Source organism: Lagopus muta, chromosome 22 (genome assembly GCF_023343835.1).
Source record: "Lagopus muta isolate bLagMut1 chromosome 22, bLagMut1 primary, whole genome shotgun sequence".
Lineage (NCBI taxonomy): Eukaryota > Metazoa > Chordata > Aves > Galliformes > Phasianidae > Lagopus > Lagopus muta.
The window spans coordinates 4,363,328-4,382,345 of NC_064454.1; the positions used below are offsets into that span (position 1 = coordinate 4,363,328).

The 19,018-nt window shown below is 49.1% G+C and overlaps 1 protein-coding gene across 4 annotated transcripts in view; it reads right to left on the reverse strand.

Moving 5' to 3' along the window:
• Positions 1–17,826, reverse strand: part of KMT2A (lysine methyltransferase 2A) — a 46,758-nt gene extending 28,932 nt beyond the window's left edge. For 2 of the 4 annotated variants that reach the window (XM_048968410.1, XM_048968411.1), the window contains exons 1-3: positions 3,162–5,824; positions 1,779–1,956; positions 1,106–1,340 (exon numbers count right to left, since the gene is read on the reverse strand). In XM_048968410.1, the coding sequence (XP_048824367.1) occupies positions 1,106–1,340; positions 1,779–1,956; positions 3,162–5,711 (2,963 nt within the window). In that variant the 5' untranslated portion in view covers positions 5,712–5,824. Of the gene's footprint in view, positions 1–1,105; positions 1,341–1,778; positions 1,957–3,161; positions 5,831–6,589; positions 6,660–17,457 lie in introns of those variants that run through there. The other 2 variants (XM_048968409.1, XM_048968412.1) reach the window with 2 other exon arrangements.
• Between the last annotated feature and the right edge of the window lie 1,192 nt (positions 17,827–19,018).

Sequence of the window (19,018 nt, forward strand, 5' to 3'; positions counted from 1 at the left end):
AGTGGGATTGAAGTGTGACCAAATATTTTTTAAGTGCTCAGTTCCTGTTTTCCTCACATCTAATGCATGCTGTCTTCTAAACACTGAGCAACAGACTGTGTTTCTGCCTTCATTCTTGTAGTAAAGTCAGTGGTTTTGAAAGCCAGCCCAAGGCCAGAGCAAAGCTGCTAGGAGTTAGACTACTTATGTTCAGAAGTCTGCTGACTGTTTTCACACAGATGAGCACTCCACAGCAATTCTCAGAGCTGCACTTTATAAATAGCTTTTATATGACAACAATCTTTCTGATACCACTTCATTTGCTGCCTTTTCAGACAGATTACCCAGTCTGGAAAAATCAATTTGATAGAGCAATTAAAAAAGCAAAAGGTTCAGACTAAGTGATACATATAAAACGATGGGAAAACTAAGTAAGGGAGTTATTTCCTAATGATATCCAGAGACATCCTTTTATATGAAGTGTATATTCATGAGATAAACTTCATTTGGAAAAAAGAAGCTCTCCATAAATGCCTTCTGGGAGAACAGGAGGTAAAATATATATGCATACATCACCATTCTTGCAATAATAATCCCTCACTCAGAAGGTGGTGATGCACTGGCACAGGTTGCCCAAGGAGGCTGTGGATGCCCCATCCCTGCAGGCATTCAAGGCCAGGCTGGATGTGGTTCTGGGCAGCCTGGGCTGGTGGCTGGTGACCCTGCCTGTGGCAGGGGGTTGAATCCAGATTGATCATTGTGGTCCTTTTCAACCCAGGCCACTCTGTGATTCTATCAATGAGCCATTCTGCTGAATGAAAGTCACTGGTCTCATTTCAAATGGCTCTCAGTGCTACTATGACAATTTCTTCAAAGCAGGAAGAATAAATTGGAAGTGAACTTCAGAAAAAGACCTCATGAAAAGCATGCCTTGAATCAGGATCAACACTCCTAAATTAAACTGCGTTTAATTCCCTGTAGTGATCCAGCCTCAGCTCAGGCCAAATTCATCCAAAGCCTACACAACAGGACTAAAAGCCTGTTGTTTCCCATCCCATCGTGTGGGTGTGCTTATCCTGCTCCATACAGAGATTAACCAAGCAGTTTCTCAAACACTCAGACTTACTTGCAGCACTGCTTCTTTATATTCCGCCCACCAAACTTGGGTTTGTCCAGACAGTTAGTGCAGACACCACAATCCTCTGGAACCTGACAGCCTGAGCACTGCCCACAGCGCCTTGAGCGTCGGCCCTTCTTCACTGGAGGTTCCTGCTGTGCCTTGTTTCTCGTTACCGGCTTAATTGGTTTGATAGGTGGAGCAAGAGGTTCAGCCTCTTCGGAGCCAGCTATTGATGATTTGTCTATTAGAAAAAAAGTTTGCTGAATTCACACAAGTCCAATGATCTTTCAGAAGTATTTAATGAGCTCATGGAGTCTACTGTGTTAAATCTAAGTTCATCCACAGAGCCACATAAGGGGCATGAGCGACCGTGTCTGTATGCATGCACACATACACACGTGGTACAGACACACACTGCTCCCAAGAGACCTCAAGTGCAGCACAGAACAGATTTTTATAAAAATTAACAATGGTTAAAAGGATTAACCTTGTCTTAGTGGCATGTTAGCACAGAGCCCAGATCTGCTCAACATACTACCCCTTATTAACTGCTCGAAGATCTCATTCTCATAGGCTCAGACATGGCTGTACTTATTACAGATGTCAAGATGCCATGAACCCAACTAGTCAATGAAAGCAGGCTTTCCATGAATCCACAAGTGAAAATTGGAAGTCTTACCATCATTCCCCATGGAAGACAGAATCTTCTCTCGCTCTTCCCACGGTAAGGCACTCAGAGTGGGCATGTCATCAGGAAACACCGCTCGCTTACGGCCCAGGGCAACAGCTGCTCTCCTGCAAACATGCTTTATTCGTGGTCCTCGGACTGACGTTTCTGATGAATCGCTCTCTTGTCCCTGCATTTCAAGATATGAAAACAGACAGTGTTCCTAAGAAAGGCACAAAAGTGGGGCTGTGACACATGCAATGGAAACTTCTAAATAACCTAAGAAGAATTAAGAAGAATTGCAGTACGCCCTATCTTGCGTTTTGTGAGATCCGAGGTAAAAATAAAGACTCTCAGCCTTCTAAGCCTCAGATATCCATGAGAAGAAAATTCAGAAGAAGCTTTATTCGTTTGGATTTACAAAGTTTCTACCTGCTAGTAGAAAACAAACTCACTCGTGAAGCCTTGTTACCACAGCAGTGGCATTAAAACCCAGAGTTGACTGGAATCAGGATAAACAGACTAATGTTGGGCACTAACTGATCTGGCAGAAGACAGAAGTCAGTCAAGCTGTTTAATCAGGCTCTTTCACAGCTTTGTAGTTGTTAGGATGAGGGCATTGTGTTTACTGAGGTGATAAATGCAGCAGCTTAGTGCAATTTTCCCCAAACAATTAATTGCAAGGGTCTGGGCTTCTTAGTATTAACATAAAACATGCATACACGTTTTCCTTTCGGGGCCAAAAGACAAGCACTAGTAATTTGTAACATGAACATTCTCAGGGAAAGTAACACTTCAAATAAAAAAGGAAATATTCTGTGAAAAGGTATTGCTATCATGTAACACCTACCTTTTTGATAGCTAAACAGATTGCAGGGTGGGTTTGTGGTGGGGCAAATGCAGAGAGGGAAGACAGGAAAGCAGTAGGAATCAGTTTTCCAACCAGATGCAAAATCCCAATGGATTTTGCTTCTGCCCATAAGTAACAGATCAGATCGTCATATGAGACAGTAACAGAGGAGAGCTCAAGATTAATTCCATCTTCAGAAAAACGACTGCAGTCTGTTAGAACCCTGCTTTTAAAAATGCACATTACCCTTGATGTTCACTTTGCTTACATGTGTACAAAGAAACCTAACAACCAGCTCCACTGTAGCGCTCTCCAAAAATGCACCCAGCTCCCCCTGAGCTGAGCACACAGCAGCTTTCTCTCCCCCTCAGCTTCTGCCCATGCCTTCTCATTTTTGGATCCCTTACCATCTGTTGCACTAACAGCTTCTTAGACTGGCATGTTCATTCTTCATGCTCAGGATATGAAAGCTGCTTGTGATCTGCAGTGAAAATGCCAAACAAGATGGACCCCAGCAAAAGAAAAAGAAAATAATAAAAGGATACCTGTGCTTTTGGCTGATCTGCTTGTTTGAGGGACTTGCTCTTCTCGATCTTGTACAGCTGGGCTTTTGCTTTTTTCAGAAGACTGGCTACCCTTTTGTCAGTCATAGGCAGTTTGTCTGCTTGAGCCAACATAGAGCTGATGGAGGAAGCGGAATGTTTAACGGTGCTTGAAGCAGGAGTAGAGAGACGCAGAGCTTTTTCCTTCTCCAAAGCCGGCACAGCAGGGCTGAGGTCCAGATCTGATTTGTCTAACCCCCCTCTACCTTTCTTGGATGTTTTGGTTTTGATGGCTGTTGTATCTACCAGAGCAGCAGTGGAAACATCTGCCACAGGATCTATTGCTGTAGACTTCCTCCGCCCGGCAGTTTTTTTTGCAGAAGATGATGCTGCAACATCTTCACTGACAACTTTTTCTTTGGGCATTTTACCTACAGGAAACAAAGCAGAGCTACTCTGAATTTCTGACCCTTTTCTCCTTTTCTCTTTCCTTGACTCACGTTTGTTCTCCTTCTCTCTCTCTCTGTCTTTCTCTCTGCTCTTGTCCTTCTCCACACTCTTATCAGCGTCTTTATCTTTGGACAGTTCCTCTGTTGCCCTGTCTTTGTTTCTGCCTCTCTCTGTCTGGGGACTTGTTGTGAACCAAGGAAAGAGAGGAGTAGGACTACTAGATGAGAAAGGCTCTGCTGGAGTGCTAGTCTGCTTCCTTTGTCTCTGGCTTCTTTCTGCTGATTCCCCAGACTGTGTTAGGGAATGGGAAGGAAAAGTAAAAGTTGAATTTAAGGCACTAGTGGCAAGAGAACTAACAGAAATGCTAGTTAATGAGGAAGAGACAGAAGACTGTGGGGTGAGAGTTGTCAGGTCAGAGGTACTAAGTCTCCCACTTCTGGTCCTCATGGAGTGCGAAGGAGATCTGGGTTCTGAGCGGATAGGGCTAAACACTTTTCTCTTTCGTTTCCTAGAAGAGACACCTGTTGCAGAAGTTCCCGTAGTGGTTCGACCAACGGATGAGGGCAAAGTTACAGATTCAAAGATTCTGGAGTGGGCCTCGCTTGGAGTGAATCTCGGAGCTCTCAACAGAGGACTTCTCTTGTGCATATCAAATCTTGTTCCAGAATGAAGAGAGAACAGACGTGCTGGAGCCGTGGCACCTGGCGTCGAGAAGCCAGATGCAAAGCCAACGTCCTCCGGTGTCAGCGGTGGGGGTCTAAAGTTATCAAATATTGGCTTGCGAATAAGACCCTCTTTGGCATATTTTGCTGATGAGAAGTACTGTGGTTCTGACCTGGAATGCTTTAGAGAGGTCCACCTAAACGTTGGCTCTCGTAGAATTGATTTACGTTTCTCTTGCATTGGTGCAGCAGAAGCAGGAAGAAAGGGTGAGGCTAAAGGTATGGTAGGAGGCATAAGCCAGGGAGTGTGGTCTGAGATGCCAGAAGCAGGTTGCAGTGGTGGAGGAGGAGTGAGCAGAGGGGGAGGAGGAGAGGAGGAGGACTGCTGCTGTGGCACACTTGGCAAGGCTGACAGCTTTTTAGCAGCCCTCTGGCCAAAACTTCTTTCTGTTATGGAAAACCTTCTGTTTCTCCTGTCGCTGTTATCATTCTCAGGGGACTGAGAAACGGGTAGAGGTGTGTGAACTTCTGGAGTATTACTTCGCTCCTCAGAAAGCGTCTGCATCTCCTCAGAAGCCTGAGAGTCCGTAGACGTGTCGACGCTTGGGCTACTAGACCGGGAGGAGTCTGAAGACATCTGAGATGAATGCTGAGAAGCAGCACTGGATTTTTCACTGGATCCACAAGACGTAGCACTGAACCTGCTGTTTGGCGTGGATTCTAGTCGGGATATTTTAATAGGAGGGTCGTAGTCTTCATCTTCAATGAACCGCTTGGGTGTTTTAATAATCCGTGAAGAGATAGCACTTACAACTGGCATGATGAACTGTCGGATGTTTTTAAGCTGGGTTCTCCCCTTTCTGCCCTGCAATTTGGCTGCTTCTTTCTCAATCTTTTTTTGTGCCCCCTTCTTAGCCCTCTGCAAGAGTTGCTTAGCGATTGTTGCATCTGTCCTTTTTGTGGAGGGTATGATCCTAACAGGCTTAATCCTGCGTGGACTCTGTCTGACAGCAGTCTTCTCTTCCTTCGTAGGAGGCGGCGTGCCATCCTTTTCTTTACGTATCCTTTGGGGTTTCTCCAGCTGTGAATTTATGACCAAGCTCGAGGAAGTCTTTAAACGTTCAGAAGATGGCGGCCTTCCTCTCCTGCGCACAATCTGAACGCTTTTCCTCCCTATTTGAAGTTTTGCCCCAGGCTTAAATTTAGATTTTAGTGGGGAGAGTTTACTAGTTCTTAATTTCTTAATTTTCGTTGCTTGCTGAAATGTAGTGGATGGTGACCTTTTGATTTTTTTCAGACTCTCTTTATCTTCTTTGCTTCCCTTCTGAATATCTGATGCGTCCTTTACTTGCGACAACTTGAACTTTACACTAGTAAGCGTTGGAGGTCTTCCTCGTCTTTTTTCCCCGCTTTTCAGATCCTTCTTCTTTACTTTCTCCATGGACGTGGTTTCAGACTTGCTTGAAGGGGAACACACTGATGAAGAGTCTGACAGTACAGCTGAACTTCGGTCAGAACTGCTCCGGGGCCTCCCACGAGGTTTTCGTGGACTAGATTTAACTGAGAGGGAAGTAGAGAAAGCAGAGCACACATTAAATTTCTCTGAGTGTCAGCTCAGCGTTATCCAGGTCACACAGGTATTTACTCAGTATAAATCACATAACACAGACAAGTTGCTAAAATACCTCAGTTCGTTAACAAATAAAAAGAGCATTTTATCAATATATAGATAAAGAATTCCATCACAAAGTAAATCTCTTAAAAATCTCTAAGTAAAGTAATACAAAAGAAAACAAAACCCTGGTTTTAGCTTTGAAATACATTCAGCATTCAAGACTCCAGTTAGAATCATCAAGCAGATGTGCACGACTTGATTACTCACCTCTGCCAGTGCCTCTCAGTTCATACCCAGCTATTCCACTTCTGGGTCTTCACATAGCTCTCACTACATACTTCATTCTTCATGTTAAATGCCCTATTAGCAAGGCTGTCCACAATAAAATTCACTGGCAAGGCCAAATTGAGTAGAGCATTGTGGTGAATGAGCAGAGTACTGTGGTGAGAGCAATTATTGACAAGAACCTAAAATCAAAACCACTCATTTGCTTTCAAACCCATTGTGATTTCATCCTATCTCTTCAACAAACCAAACCTAAAGACACCACAATGACAGACAGCATCCAAAACTAAACCGAATCCAAGGACCATCCAACGGCCTTTGTGGTGGATGAGATTTAAGACAAGAGGCAGGAAAGACAAGAGAAGAGCATCACAAAGGAGCACAGGAAGACAACATCCATTCCTGTGACTTGAACTTACCTGTGGGGGACCGGGTGGGACTCTGTACTTTGATTTCTTCATCTGAACCAAAACCTAGGAACTGTTCATCCTGAAACAAAAAAGAGGATTAACATTCGGGAGCTTCAGCAGGGCCTTTACTTCCCTCCAGCCCCCACTCTGAGCAGCTTCTCCCTGCTCCCACCAGAGCCACGCTCACAGCCCCTGTAAGGAAAGCACACAGTTTCATGGCTCCTGTCAACCTCGCAGGCCTTCAGATGTAGCCCACCTCAACACCTCCACCACCCAACGGCCTCCAAGCTGAGCAACAGGCTGGACTCGACTCCAGCTGCTGACGTGAAGACGGAGCAATCCTGAAGGCATCGTCTGTAAGAGCACTGACACCTGCAACAGCACTGAGCGTATGGAAAACAGCACTGAGCGTATGGAAAACAGCACTAACCACTATGGTTTATTTTTTATCCTGACAATGCAAACAGAAACCAAGAAGAATCGGGGAAAAAACCCAAAACACTACAACAAGTGCTGTAAGACAAGGTGCAGACAACAAACTAAGTAGCACCAACACAAGGCGCATCTCAACTAGCAAAAGAGCTCATGCTACAAAAAGCTGCTGAGTCGTGAAATGGCCATTTTTCATACAGCAAAGCAAATCAATATTCCAATGCAATGTTCCAGGCACTCCGTTCACATGAAGGCAGGTTTCTCATAGAGTATGCAAATGTAAATCCTCGTGATGTGCCACCAATGTTTGTGACTCTATTTTTATGCTGATCTGTGTTTCCTGGTGCAATTTCACCTCGAGCAATTCTGTTCTCCATTCTTCAATTCCCTCTGCACTTACAAACAGATATGCCACTTGCTGCTTGCTTCCTTAGTCACCTGTGCACTCTGGCTGCATGCTGGAAAGTAACTTCTTGTTCTACCAGGAAGGTGCCACAGCTCTACTTGCATCCCTTTCTAACAACTCAAGTCTTCTCTGAGCTCTGAGAGAGGAAGTACTTGAAAAATAGTATGCTGAAAGGACAAAGGTGCAGTACTAGGGAACAGGAGACCTTCAGCAGTGCCAATCAACAGCAACTGCTTAATTTAGCTCTGGGCTCATTCAAGAGTATGTTGAAACAGTGCTTTTTCCCCATCTTGTGCTTCATATGTTAAATACCTAATTCACTTACACTCAATTGCTGAAACAATAGTTCAGTTTTAAAGAAATTAAACCACTTGCCACTAATCTGTATGACCACCCCCAGGAATTGGAAATTCACTCAGGTATTAGAAAATGCAAACCCCAAATACACCAATTCTGCTTGGGTAGCTGAGCTAGCCCAACCCCTGGAGGTTTCACACCCCAATAGTTTGCTAGCTGAATGGAACTTGACACACTGAGAAGCCATTCAAGCTTTCAGAAGAGAAAACATTCTAGCACACCTAATGCAATAGAGACAAACAGTGCTACATAAACTCATAACTCAATTAAAAAAAAAAATGTATACCCCAATGGCAAAAAGTGCTGTTTCTACCTGATGTATCTTGCATTGGGCAGAAGAATCCATGACCTTTCCATGAAAGGTATAAACCACCACTTCCCAACGTTGATTCCACGTTAACAGGAAGAGAAGCCAATGCCAAGCTGTGAGCCAGCAGTGCAGAGCAGCACTAAGATCCAGGCGTCAGGACAAGCAGCACGCTGCCAGTCCATGAGGCTCAGCATGAGGCTGCAGGGAGCAGCACCAGAGCAGAGCTGTTCTGAGACCAAACCACAGCCCTCCAAAATATCGATTCCTAATCTCTCCTCTAAACAGTGCCTTCCAAGCTCAGCCACTGGCATTCAGCCCTGAACTTTCACTGGTTTTCAGTTTCCTTCCTTTCTTCCCTTACATCCCCGTTAATGTAGCTGTCACTCCCACTACGATAGCTTCATATTCTCTCTTCCTTGTCCTTCTGTTTTACAAGAGCAGATCACAAAAGCGATGCTCCCACGCTGCTTGCAGTGCTCTCTCCTGACAAGTCCAAGAGTCCAAGCTGCTGTTAGAGCCACACCACCCATTCCCACTCCCAATGCTCCCTGCACATCCACCTGACCTGCTCTGGATCTTTTTGTTTGCACTCTGCTCACCCAAAATTTCATCTGCCTCTTCAAGCACTAAGACAGACTACGGATGGAGCTGTGCAGGATGCATGTGAAACAAGCTGACAGCTACAGGCTTTGGAGCAGAGAATGCTCTTCATAAGGGGGCTGCTGAGCTAAAGTGAGGGAAAAAATAATTAAACTCCTTGCTGAGAAGAAGGCTAACAATAACTATTAATCCTAAAGACCACTTGGTGTAAAAGATAGCAACGATTTCTTTCCATAAAGCAATTCAGTTCCAAGTCTCTCAGCTCCAATTAAACATCCCCCGGTGCTCCATTCATTTGCTGTGCAGAAACAGCGCTGAACGAGGGGAGCTCACAGCTGCAGCTCTGGACCCACAGTGCTGCTGTGCAAAAAGCACCTCTACAGAACAGGCTGCTGAAAGCAGCCCCTTTAAGGCTTTTAATACCAAAAGCAACTGGAAGATTTGGTCGTCGGGTCTCACACAAGCCTGTCCTACATGGAAGTTCGTAATCCCAGCAGGTACGGTTGTGTAAGTTGGGGTTTCTTCTTCATTTGGGAAAAATAAATAAATGAGACTTGAGGAAAATCATGCCCCACCAAGAAAGGCCGTCACCACCTTATATTATACAAAGCCCTTGGAAACTTGCAATTAAAAATAAGCTTACTTAAAATAACAAAGGGGCAAAGGCGCTGTGTACCAGCAGTTAAAGCCTAGGAAAATAAAACAATTATGTAGTTATTGCCATGAGGTGGCAGTTTGGCATTCAGAGATAAGCGTGGAACAGGCAGAAGCCTCACTCCTAATGGTTCCCCTGCCCAGAACAGAATGCTGGGTTTGAAGAAACCAGAACTCACAGCGCAGCCCGCAGGGGCTCCAGGTAACCCCCTCCACCTTTCCCTGAGCTTAATGAAAAGAAATAAGGACTCGAGCACTACTTTTACTTCCCCTAAGAAGTTTGCTCACATCTGCTTCCCTGCGGTCTGACCCAGGTCAGGGCTTCCTTACAAGTGCACAGGGAGGAAAGCTGGAGAAAATTCAAGGAAACTTGCACGGTTTCTGCAGAAGAATCCCCATTCCTGCCATTCTGAAAAGCAGCATCCCATAAGATCGCACAAAGCTACCATCCCGCCCCAGCCATCACAACACAACTTGGAGATACACAACCTCTCATCAAACAAACGGAGCCTGGGGCCATGAAGCAAATAGGATAAAACACAACTGTCTAACAGTCCTGATTTGGACTGCCTCTAAGTTACTGTCACTAATATGAATGCTGTTTTCTGTTGCGTTGTCTTTTTTAATTACATTTTTCACCATCCACACCATAATCCACAAACCAGAACCTGCATCATTTTCAAACTGACCACTGTTAAATTACAAGTCCAGTGGGTTAAATAAACCCTGGCTTCAGCCCAGTACCCTGGGGATGATCGTCCTCTCTTATTTCCTACTAAGCAGTCACAAGAATTGTCTACAGTGAAGAGGCTCTCCAAAAAAATAATTACTTTGGCTCCATTTGCAGAAGTAGCACGACCAATATGCCATTCAAGTTTGTTTGGTGATGTTCACGAGGGTATCGTTGACCTCCAAGTGGTCATTCTCACAAAGTAAGAAGAAGGCCATGTAAATTAGCCAAATTAGCAACGATGGAGAAGGCTGCTAAGCACCGGTATGCATCTGCATGGCTGTCATCCATTCAGTCAGTCCTATGGCAAAACTGAATACGGAGACAAATAAAGCAGGGAGCCTCCCTCCCTCCTTTTTTTTTCGCAGTTGTTATAAAGCATGACAGATGGAGAGTGATTAAAAACCACGACGGTTTGCACACGACCTCATTTACCTGAGAAAGAATAACGCAACACAAAGGTCAGTCGGGATTATAAGTAATGGGATGAGGACAGGCTCACCTGATGGGCAAGGCTCAAAACAGCTCTGCATGCAGGGGCTGCCCCAGGTGGGCTGCACAGCTTCTCATGCATCTCCCCACCCAACACTCAGCTCACAGCCCAGGTCAGACCTCAAGGCTGTGAGCTGATGAGCGGAGTTGTGCCTTGAAGTAAGCTGGCTCCTGCAAGAACAGGAAAGTCCCAAGCACATCCCCATTTGAACTCAACTTACCACAGCACTCTGGAGCAAAATTACTTTCCAAAGAACTTCTGATTGAAGATCTCAGAGGAAAATCCAGCTACAGACACAAAACTGTCCTGAAGGAACTGGTTTTCTGGTCTCTGAGTAATACTACAACCCAAACCACCACAGACATGTCGAAGTGCAGAGGTCTCCCATCCATGTTGTCAGAACCACTAAACCCAGCGATGCAGCTGATCCAGCCGGCTCTCGCAAAGGTCTGCATCAGTTAAAAGCAGAGCTATCTGAACCTTGCTTCACTTCTCTTCCTATTCACCGTGCCGGTTTTGGCCCTGGTTACGCAGCACTTCATCTTCTTGGAAAGAGAGGAGCTATTTTGAGCACCTCATGCAGCAGCATGCTTGGTAACTACAGCTCTGTATCTCAGGGACTCCTTCCGAAGGAATGAGCATCCTTAGAGGGCAGCAATGAGCAAACCCTGAGCCCAGCTCTGGGGCACTCAGGGCTTTGTGGGAGGTGGAAACCCCTGGTAATGCTGGGAGATGCTGCCCAGGTGTTACTTAGGGGCAGCCTCGCTAACAAATAGAACTTATGGGTTTAATGTTATATAGAATCATAGAATGGCCTGGGTTGAAAAGGACTGTAATGATCATCCAGTTTCAACCCCCCTGCTACGCACAAGGTTGCCACCAGGCTGCCCAGAGCCACATCCAGCCCAGATGGCTGAGGGTCCAGCTGCCCTTTTGCTCTAATTCAATATCCAAATGCTGTTAACAGGAACCATGCAGGAACCCTGCTAGGACCTTGCCTCAAAACAGCCCCAGCATCCTGAAAGCAAAGTAAAACTCTCAACTATTCACCTCCCCATGACAACTCCCAAGACAATAGAAAGACCCAGCCCTGCCACTGTTTGCAGCAGTACTCTCAGCCACTAATTGCAACAACACAGCCCTGGTTAGAGCTCCAGTTTGGGAGTTCCTTGAGTGTGTACAATCACACAGAGCAACCTGCTGCAACAATCTCACAAGGTGCACTGGTCAGCACTGCCAGCTTGCTAAAAGGAAAATATGAACATCCAGTGGTAGGGCGGAACAACACAGCCAGTCTGTCACTATTTGGCCCGAACCTCAAGCAACAGGCTCACTTCTAACAGCCCACTAACAAAACACAAGCAGTTCACATGTGCTGCACAGTTACAATTCCATCAGCCCAGCCTGTCCCCTACAGTCAGCACTCCACATGAAGAATTCTGATCCACAGTAGGAATACTTTTTAAAGCAGCTTCCAATGCCACCACCGAGGGTCAGCTGTATTATTGCTTGCACCCAGCGAGAGAAAGGTAACAGCAGAGCCTCAGCCTGCATCTCACAGAGCACTGGCACTCTGTTCTACAACCAGCACTTATAAAGCAGTGCTTCAGCTGAACTTCAACAACTGAGAGATGGAAAGGACTGCAGAGCTGTGGTTAAATAAAAGCAGGCGCAGCTCATCGCACTGCCCAGACACACCAAAACACGGCCTGAAGTGCTTCTGACACTTCTGCACGCACAGAGTTATGCTCTATAGTTGCTGTATCAAAGGATAAAAAAATTATCTTCAATAGCAATGACTCATCTTTCACTTCTTAAGAAATGCATGCCACCTAACGAAGCATAAAAGTATTACAAAGTATTTCAAAGATGCTTTCTTGCTTCACTCAGTGCAAACAGCACTATCAGATCTTTTGCAGCATCTCTGTAACTTCATGTCCAGGAGCTCTCTTGCTGTCAATGCACAAGGCTGAACTGTGGGCTAAATCCTCAATGCTGACAGTAAAACAACAAGTGAACAATTTGCAAGATGCATTCCCTTCCATCAGAATCCTCAGCAGCCACCAATGCTGTAAGGAAAAGCAGATCAGTGCTGCATGGTGATTCTCTCTACTTGCCCTTTACCAACCAACCTTTGACTGCAAAACCATCAGCTCTAAGTAGATCAGGAGGCTATCAGGGTGCCTTCCAAGACATGCCAGGTGTGTTTTACTCAGGTGCTCTAATAGAAGAGGTCAAGAAGAGAGAGTGATCTTCTCTGCTGAAGTGGAAAACCTTCAGTGGTTTCCAACAAAACCCAACCCCTCTGCCTGACCCCTCACTCTGAGTGCAAGATAAACACGTTGCAGTTTATTGAAACATAGTACAACTGAAAACAAAACACCTCGCTGCCTCATGGCAGCTCCTTGCCTCACATAAGACCTTTTTTCCATTTCATTCTTGCCGCTTAAAAGCTGATTGAGCTGCAAGCTTTGGTGTCACAGCTGGAAGATCTGCAGCAGGCAGGCACGTTACCTTGCACGTGGGCACAGCAGAAAAGCAACTGCTCGCTCTTGGAAGCCACAAGTGGTCTGCTATGCATTCAACAGGTCAGGAGGATGCTGCTTCAGCTGGGAAGCACCCAAAAGCCAGCTAAAGAGGCTGGGAGATGAACAACTGACTCAGAGTTAGCGAGCCTCCTCTCATTTCCTTCACCCACAGTACAGTAAAAGCTGCAGTTCAGCACTTCTATTACAGTACAACAAAAGGCAGCGAGAGCTACTCCTGCAAACATCTGCCCTCTGACTTTTCCAGCACCAAGAAGCCCCCAGAGCAGTGAGCATCCCTGCTCCTGAGGATGCCCCACCTGCCCATGGCAGGAGTGACACCCCTGCATTGGGAACAGCTTCTCACGGGGAAATCCAAATTCCAGTCCTCCAGAAACCTTCACAGAACCGATACTCAGAGGGTTATGAGTACTTGCTAACGCTGACTGAACTGCGGAAACAGGGTGGTTAAAAACTGTACTCTTATTTTCACACTTCTGACAATGATTTCCTAACTCTTCAGAAAGGAAAGGAAAGCGTGAAGGAGCCCCCCGCTCTCAGGCTGCAATCTGTACAACCTTCATCTCACGCCTTTTGCTTTATGTCAATAACTAGGAACAGCCCTGCCTCAACTCACAATCACTGATAACATCAACTGGAGCAGGCAGAGCTCCACAGCCATGCTTCCCAGCTCTGCAGTAACAGTTCGACACAAAATAGGAAGGAGAATCCCAAGGCTGCCAGAACTGCCATGCTCATGGAGGAAAGAAGCTATCCATACTTCAGCTGGGTGACACAGAAGCCACTCCTCCCCACACATGCTGTAGCACATCTCAAAGCAAGGCAACCATCAGCCAGCATCGCAGGCTCTAACACTCGCTTCATAAAGCATTATGATCCATGTATAATTACAGCAGCATTACTAGAGTCACTATCACTGCTATTATATCCCATTTCCAACCTCGAGTTTCTGCAACTTAGCTTTAACTTTTCCAACTGATGCAGATTTATGAAGTAAACTGTCAGCACACATCCGACACACTGTCAGCTTTTATGTCCTGAAGCTTCAATTAAGCTGCAGTGATGCTGAGGGAGCTCTCAGTGACACTTCCAAGAGATACTCAACAACCACACACCACCTTCTCTCATACCACGTTTTACAGAACACAGGCAGAAAACACAAACAAATTCCCCTTATTACTTAAGTGTCATTCCCACCATGCAGAAAGGTACGAGAGCCACTGCTGTCAACCAGGGAGGAAAGCTTTGCTATGCAAAAATCCCCTCTGCCAGCTCCTGCTGTGCCAAAATCAAGTATCACAACTCTCTTAAAGCTAAATGGTTTCAATATATCTCAATGAAAAACCAAACTCCAGCAGAAGTACTCACACAGCACCACTGAAGTGTGCCGCGACATTCCAGAACTGTGAGCTTCTGTACGGAAAGGAAGCCCACCTCCTACAAAATAAGGGCCCTAAAAACAGAAACATGGCTTCTTCCACGTGACTTCGGTCACCTAAACACTAATTACTCATCAAGATTTGACTTCTGATACAGAACGCAACCTCAGCTGAGGACAGCAGCTGATGTGGTGCAGGGAGGACAAAAAGCCCCATGCTGCCAGTGAGTGCATAACGAGCCCAGTGAGTGGGAGCTCATGGAAGCCCCTCTCTAGGAGACAGCTGTGCCCACAGCCAGGTACCAAGCAGGCACCACAACCTCACCATTTCAGCACCAACACACAGCCACGCTCTCTTCAAGACACCAGAGGCAGCACCCAGACACTCATTGCTGAGATGAATTAGAGCTCTTCTCACATCCTCTGCTCCTTCCACATAGAAACGTGTGCTGTGGGAGAGAAGAGCGTGTCCCAGGCTTCCTGGTGCTGTGCTCTTCACTATGACTGCAACACACAGAGTAAGTCAGTGGTTAAAGATGTCTGAAGCTAAAATACTTGGAGCATCACTGGAGGAAAGGCACCTTCTTACAGGAGCAACAAAGATAACAAACCAACCTTTAAGGCACCCTGAACCGAACGCTCAAGAGCCTATAAACAGGAGGGGAGACAACAGCAAATAACAGAAGGACAAGGGGAAATGGTTTGAAGTTGAGGGAGAGAAGACTGAGGTTGGATGTCAGGCGGAAGTTCTTTCCTATGAGAGCAGTGAGGTGCTGGAACAGCTGCCCAGAGAGGCTGTGATGCCCCGTCCATCCCTGGAGGTGTTCAAGGCCAGGTTGGATGGGGCCCTGGGCAGCCTGGGCTGCTGTGAAATGGGGAGGTTGGTGGCCCTGCCTGTGGTGGGGGGTTGGAGCTTTGTGATCCTTGAAGTCTCTTCCAACCTGAACCATTCCGTGATCCTGTGATCAGCTCTCCTGGCTGTACACAAGAAAACACTGCAGTGTCAGAGCAAGAAAAAGCATCTTGGGTCTATTCCTTCTCTGCTCATGGATGGACAGACAGACCTCAGCTACAGACACCAAGTCACAAAGCACCTTCATCATTACTTTCCACTGTTACAGAAGTTTTTAATAGTTAAATAGAAAACAGGTCTAAGAAGAAAAACAGCATCTGGAAATCCAATGGACATTTTCCTCACCAGCTGCTGGTACCAAAAATGTACTGAAGCCATTTTAAAGCAAAGATGCCATAAAAGCCAAAGTGCCAAAGATTTTTCATAGATATCTTTGGCTTTTGAGACGAAAAAGCGTGCTTCAAGAGAAACACAGTGAGACTTAAAAAAGAGAAGAGGAAAATCCAATGCTGTTAAGAAAAAAAGAAATAAAACAAGCTGAAAAGTTTTCACGGAAGATGCAGCAACTTGTTAGATGTGCCATTAGATCAGATGGTGAGATGGCAGTTGTTTCTGTCCCTGAACCAACACTTATGAGACAGCAGTTATAATAAATAGTAAATAGAAAATTCTGACCAACCTGGTCTATCGCAAACAGCTGAATTTACCAGTATATCAACCAGCCTCCTTGAGGATTTCGGTACCAACCAAAATGGATGCTAGCAGGCAGCATGCCTTCAGCAGGTGACCATAAGCACTGTTAGGCTGGCAGCACCTCCAGACTGCTTCTGAGTTTGTGACTCTGAGCCCCCACCTGGAGCAGGGAGCTCAGAGCTGCACATGACTTCACCTGCCAGAAAGCCCTGAGAACAAGCCCCAAAGTGGAATGCACCCTCACATGCGCTTTCATCACCTCCGATATTATGATCAATCAGTGATGATAAAGCAAAGTAGCTGTTTTTTAACACGACAGACTCATGCACACCACACCTTGCCCTTAGAACCACAGAAAGAACATGCCTCTCAAAAAGAAAACAAGCATAAATGCCTTTTACTGTACAGAAACTGAAGAATTTTCCTGCCAGCCCAAGGACACAGCTAACAAGTGATGCAAAGCAAGCAACACGGAAAAGGAATGCTGCAGCCTGTAGTAAGTAACACATCCCCATCATGTCTTCCCCGCTCTGTCAATAGGTGGGTTGTTGTCAGACTCTTGCTCTGGCTGCATTAGAATGGCTTACAAAAATAAAATAAAAAATAAAAAAAATGAAGGCAAAAAGAACAACCGAAAAATACAAACACAGAAGCACGGCTCTTCCTTGCTACCGAGCAGCTCTCCCTGCCAGGCCCTGCTGCCCCGGGGTGCAGCTCAGCAGCCAGGTGCAGCCGGGGGCGGCAGAAGGAGGAGGAGCACCGCAGGACCGGTGCCCGCGGCACCCAGGAGGGGCGGGCGCCGACATCTCCGCTTTTTGCTCCGCTCCGGCGCTCGTCCCCCGGTCCCGACAGCCGCCGCCCGTTCGCGCTCCCCCCTTAATGCCTCCTCCCGGCGATCCCGAGGGACGGGCGACCGGAACACCTCCGAGCATCGCTCCTCCGGGGAGACGCACGGCTGCGGCCGGCGCTCCGTCCCTCCCCTCCTCCCGGTACCGCGGAGCGCGCTCCTCACCCGCCTTCTACCGCCCTTCCCGACGCAGGAGCCGCGGGAGGAGGATAATGGAGGCGGCGGCGGCGGGGAGGACACACCGGCGGCAAGTCGCGTGCGCGGGGAGGGACCGCGCGGCGCGGAGGCGGAGGAGGGGCGGCCGCCACCCGCACCGCTCCCGCGGCGCCCCCCGCCGCCACCCCCGGCGGGCACCCGGCGGCGGGGCGCGCCCTTTGTGCGGAGCGGCGCGGCGCGGTAGGTGTGTCCGGCGGCGCGGGCCGGGGCTGCGCGGGCAGGGGGTGCGCGGGCAGGGGGTGTGCCGGCCGCCGGGGCGGAGCGGGGATGCTGGCGGGCCGGGACCCCGCGCTCCGGGCCGCGCCGCGCCCTCCTCCCTCTCTCCTTCCCTCCCGCCCGCCCGCCCCGCCGCCCCTCCTCACCTCTCCGCTGCCCGCCTCGGCCCCGCAGGCCGCGCGGAACCGCCGCAGGTTGATGCCGATGGCGGCCGAAACCTGGAGAGCCGCGTCGAAGCCCGGTCCCACCCCGGCCGCGGGGCCCCCGGAGCCGCCGGAGCCCGGCGCTGCCCCGCCTCCCCCGCTTCCCGCCGCCCCGCCGCCGGAGCACGGGCCGCCGCGCTCCCCGTCGCCCGCCGCCTCCGGGGCCGCCGGTTCGGCCGCTCGCAGGCTCCGCACGGCCGGCACCCGCAGCCGGGACCCCCCCAGCCCTCGGCGGCCCCATCCGCCGCTGCCGGGCCGGGCAGGGAAGCGCCACCGACCGCTGTGCGCCATCTTTACTGTGAGGCGACGAGCCAGAGAGCGGGGCCGGGCCGCACCCCCGCGCCCTGCATATCTCGTCGTCGGCCCGCAAAGGTCCTGCATAAGAATCTGAGTTATGCAGGTTGCGGGGCTCCGCCATCTCGCCGCCCCGGCACGTGGGTAAGCCGCGCGCGACCGATGCGAGCCCGGCATAACGCTGGGCGATATACAGAGTCCCGGGCAAAGACTCCAGCGCGCCCCCTCGACCTGAATAGCGCAGTAAGCCGCCGCGGCAGCTCATCATAACCCGGAGCGCTATACAGATGCGGGGCACCTCGCACGCCAGCCCCAGAACCGGGCTGTTTCACAAGACGGCCGTAAGCAACCCACATAACCGTAACGGCAATGCCGAGCGAGAGCGCGAGTCCCGGCTACCCGGGACCGCGCATAAGACATAAGGCGCCCCGCGAGCCCCCAGTATAGCGCCGGGCCGTATGCGGGGCGCGGGGCTTCCGCTCGGCGCAGCCCCGGGTCGGGCGCGGGGCGCGAGGCAGGCGGCCTGCAGACGGGCGACGGCCTCGCGGGGTTCGGCGGGGGGGAAAGAGAGGGGGCCGCGACGCGGAGGGCGGCCGCAAAGCCCTCGGGCCGGCCCGGGCTCCAGGCCCGCCGCAGGTAGGTGCCTGAGGCCCCGCCGCTCTCCCCCCGCCCCGCTCCCTGCCTACCTGCCGCTCCCAGGGGTCGCGGGGTCCGTCCCGGTGTTGTCGCCGCTGAGGAGCGGGTTTGGTGCCGGAGAGAGGCCGGAGCCCAGCAGCCCTGATGTCACGGCGAGGCCTCACCTCCGCTCTGCGCCGTGCGGGGAGAACGGGGTTAAATTCCTACAAGTGCCGCTTTGTTCCCTTGGAAAACGGCGCTGCCCAGACACGAGCCGCGGCTGTCAGGGAAAAACGGTGTGTGCAGGATGGAAATACCTGCAAATGGAAACGAACGGGCTGTGCGGGCTGGTTGGGGTGGGGGAGAGGATTTCTCATCGGGACTTCAGTGTCTGTTAAAATAAGGTGGGTTCTGCTGCTCCAGGGAGCGTGAAGAGGACTGGAGCATGGCCAAGCCTTTAGCAGTCAAGTTTAACTTCGTGTTCCCAATGAAGGGAAGCTGCAGCACAGGGCCCAGAGCTGCCTGGTTTGGCTGCAAGCTTTCAGCCTGGCAAAAGCAGAACACACAAGGGGCACTGGGGGTTCTTGCAGACTTG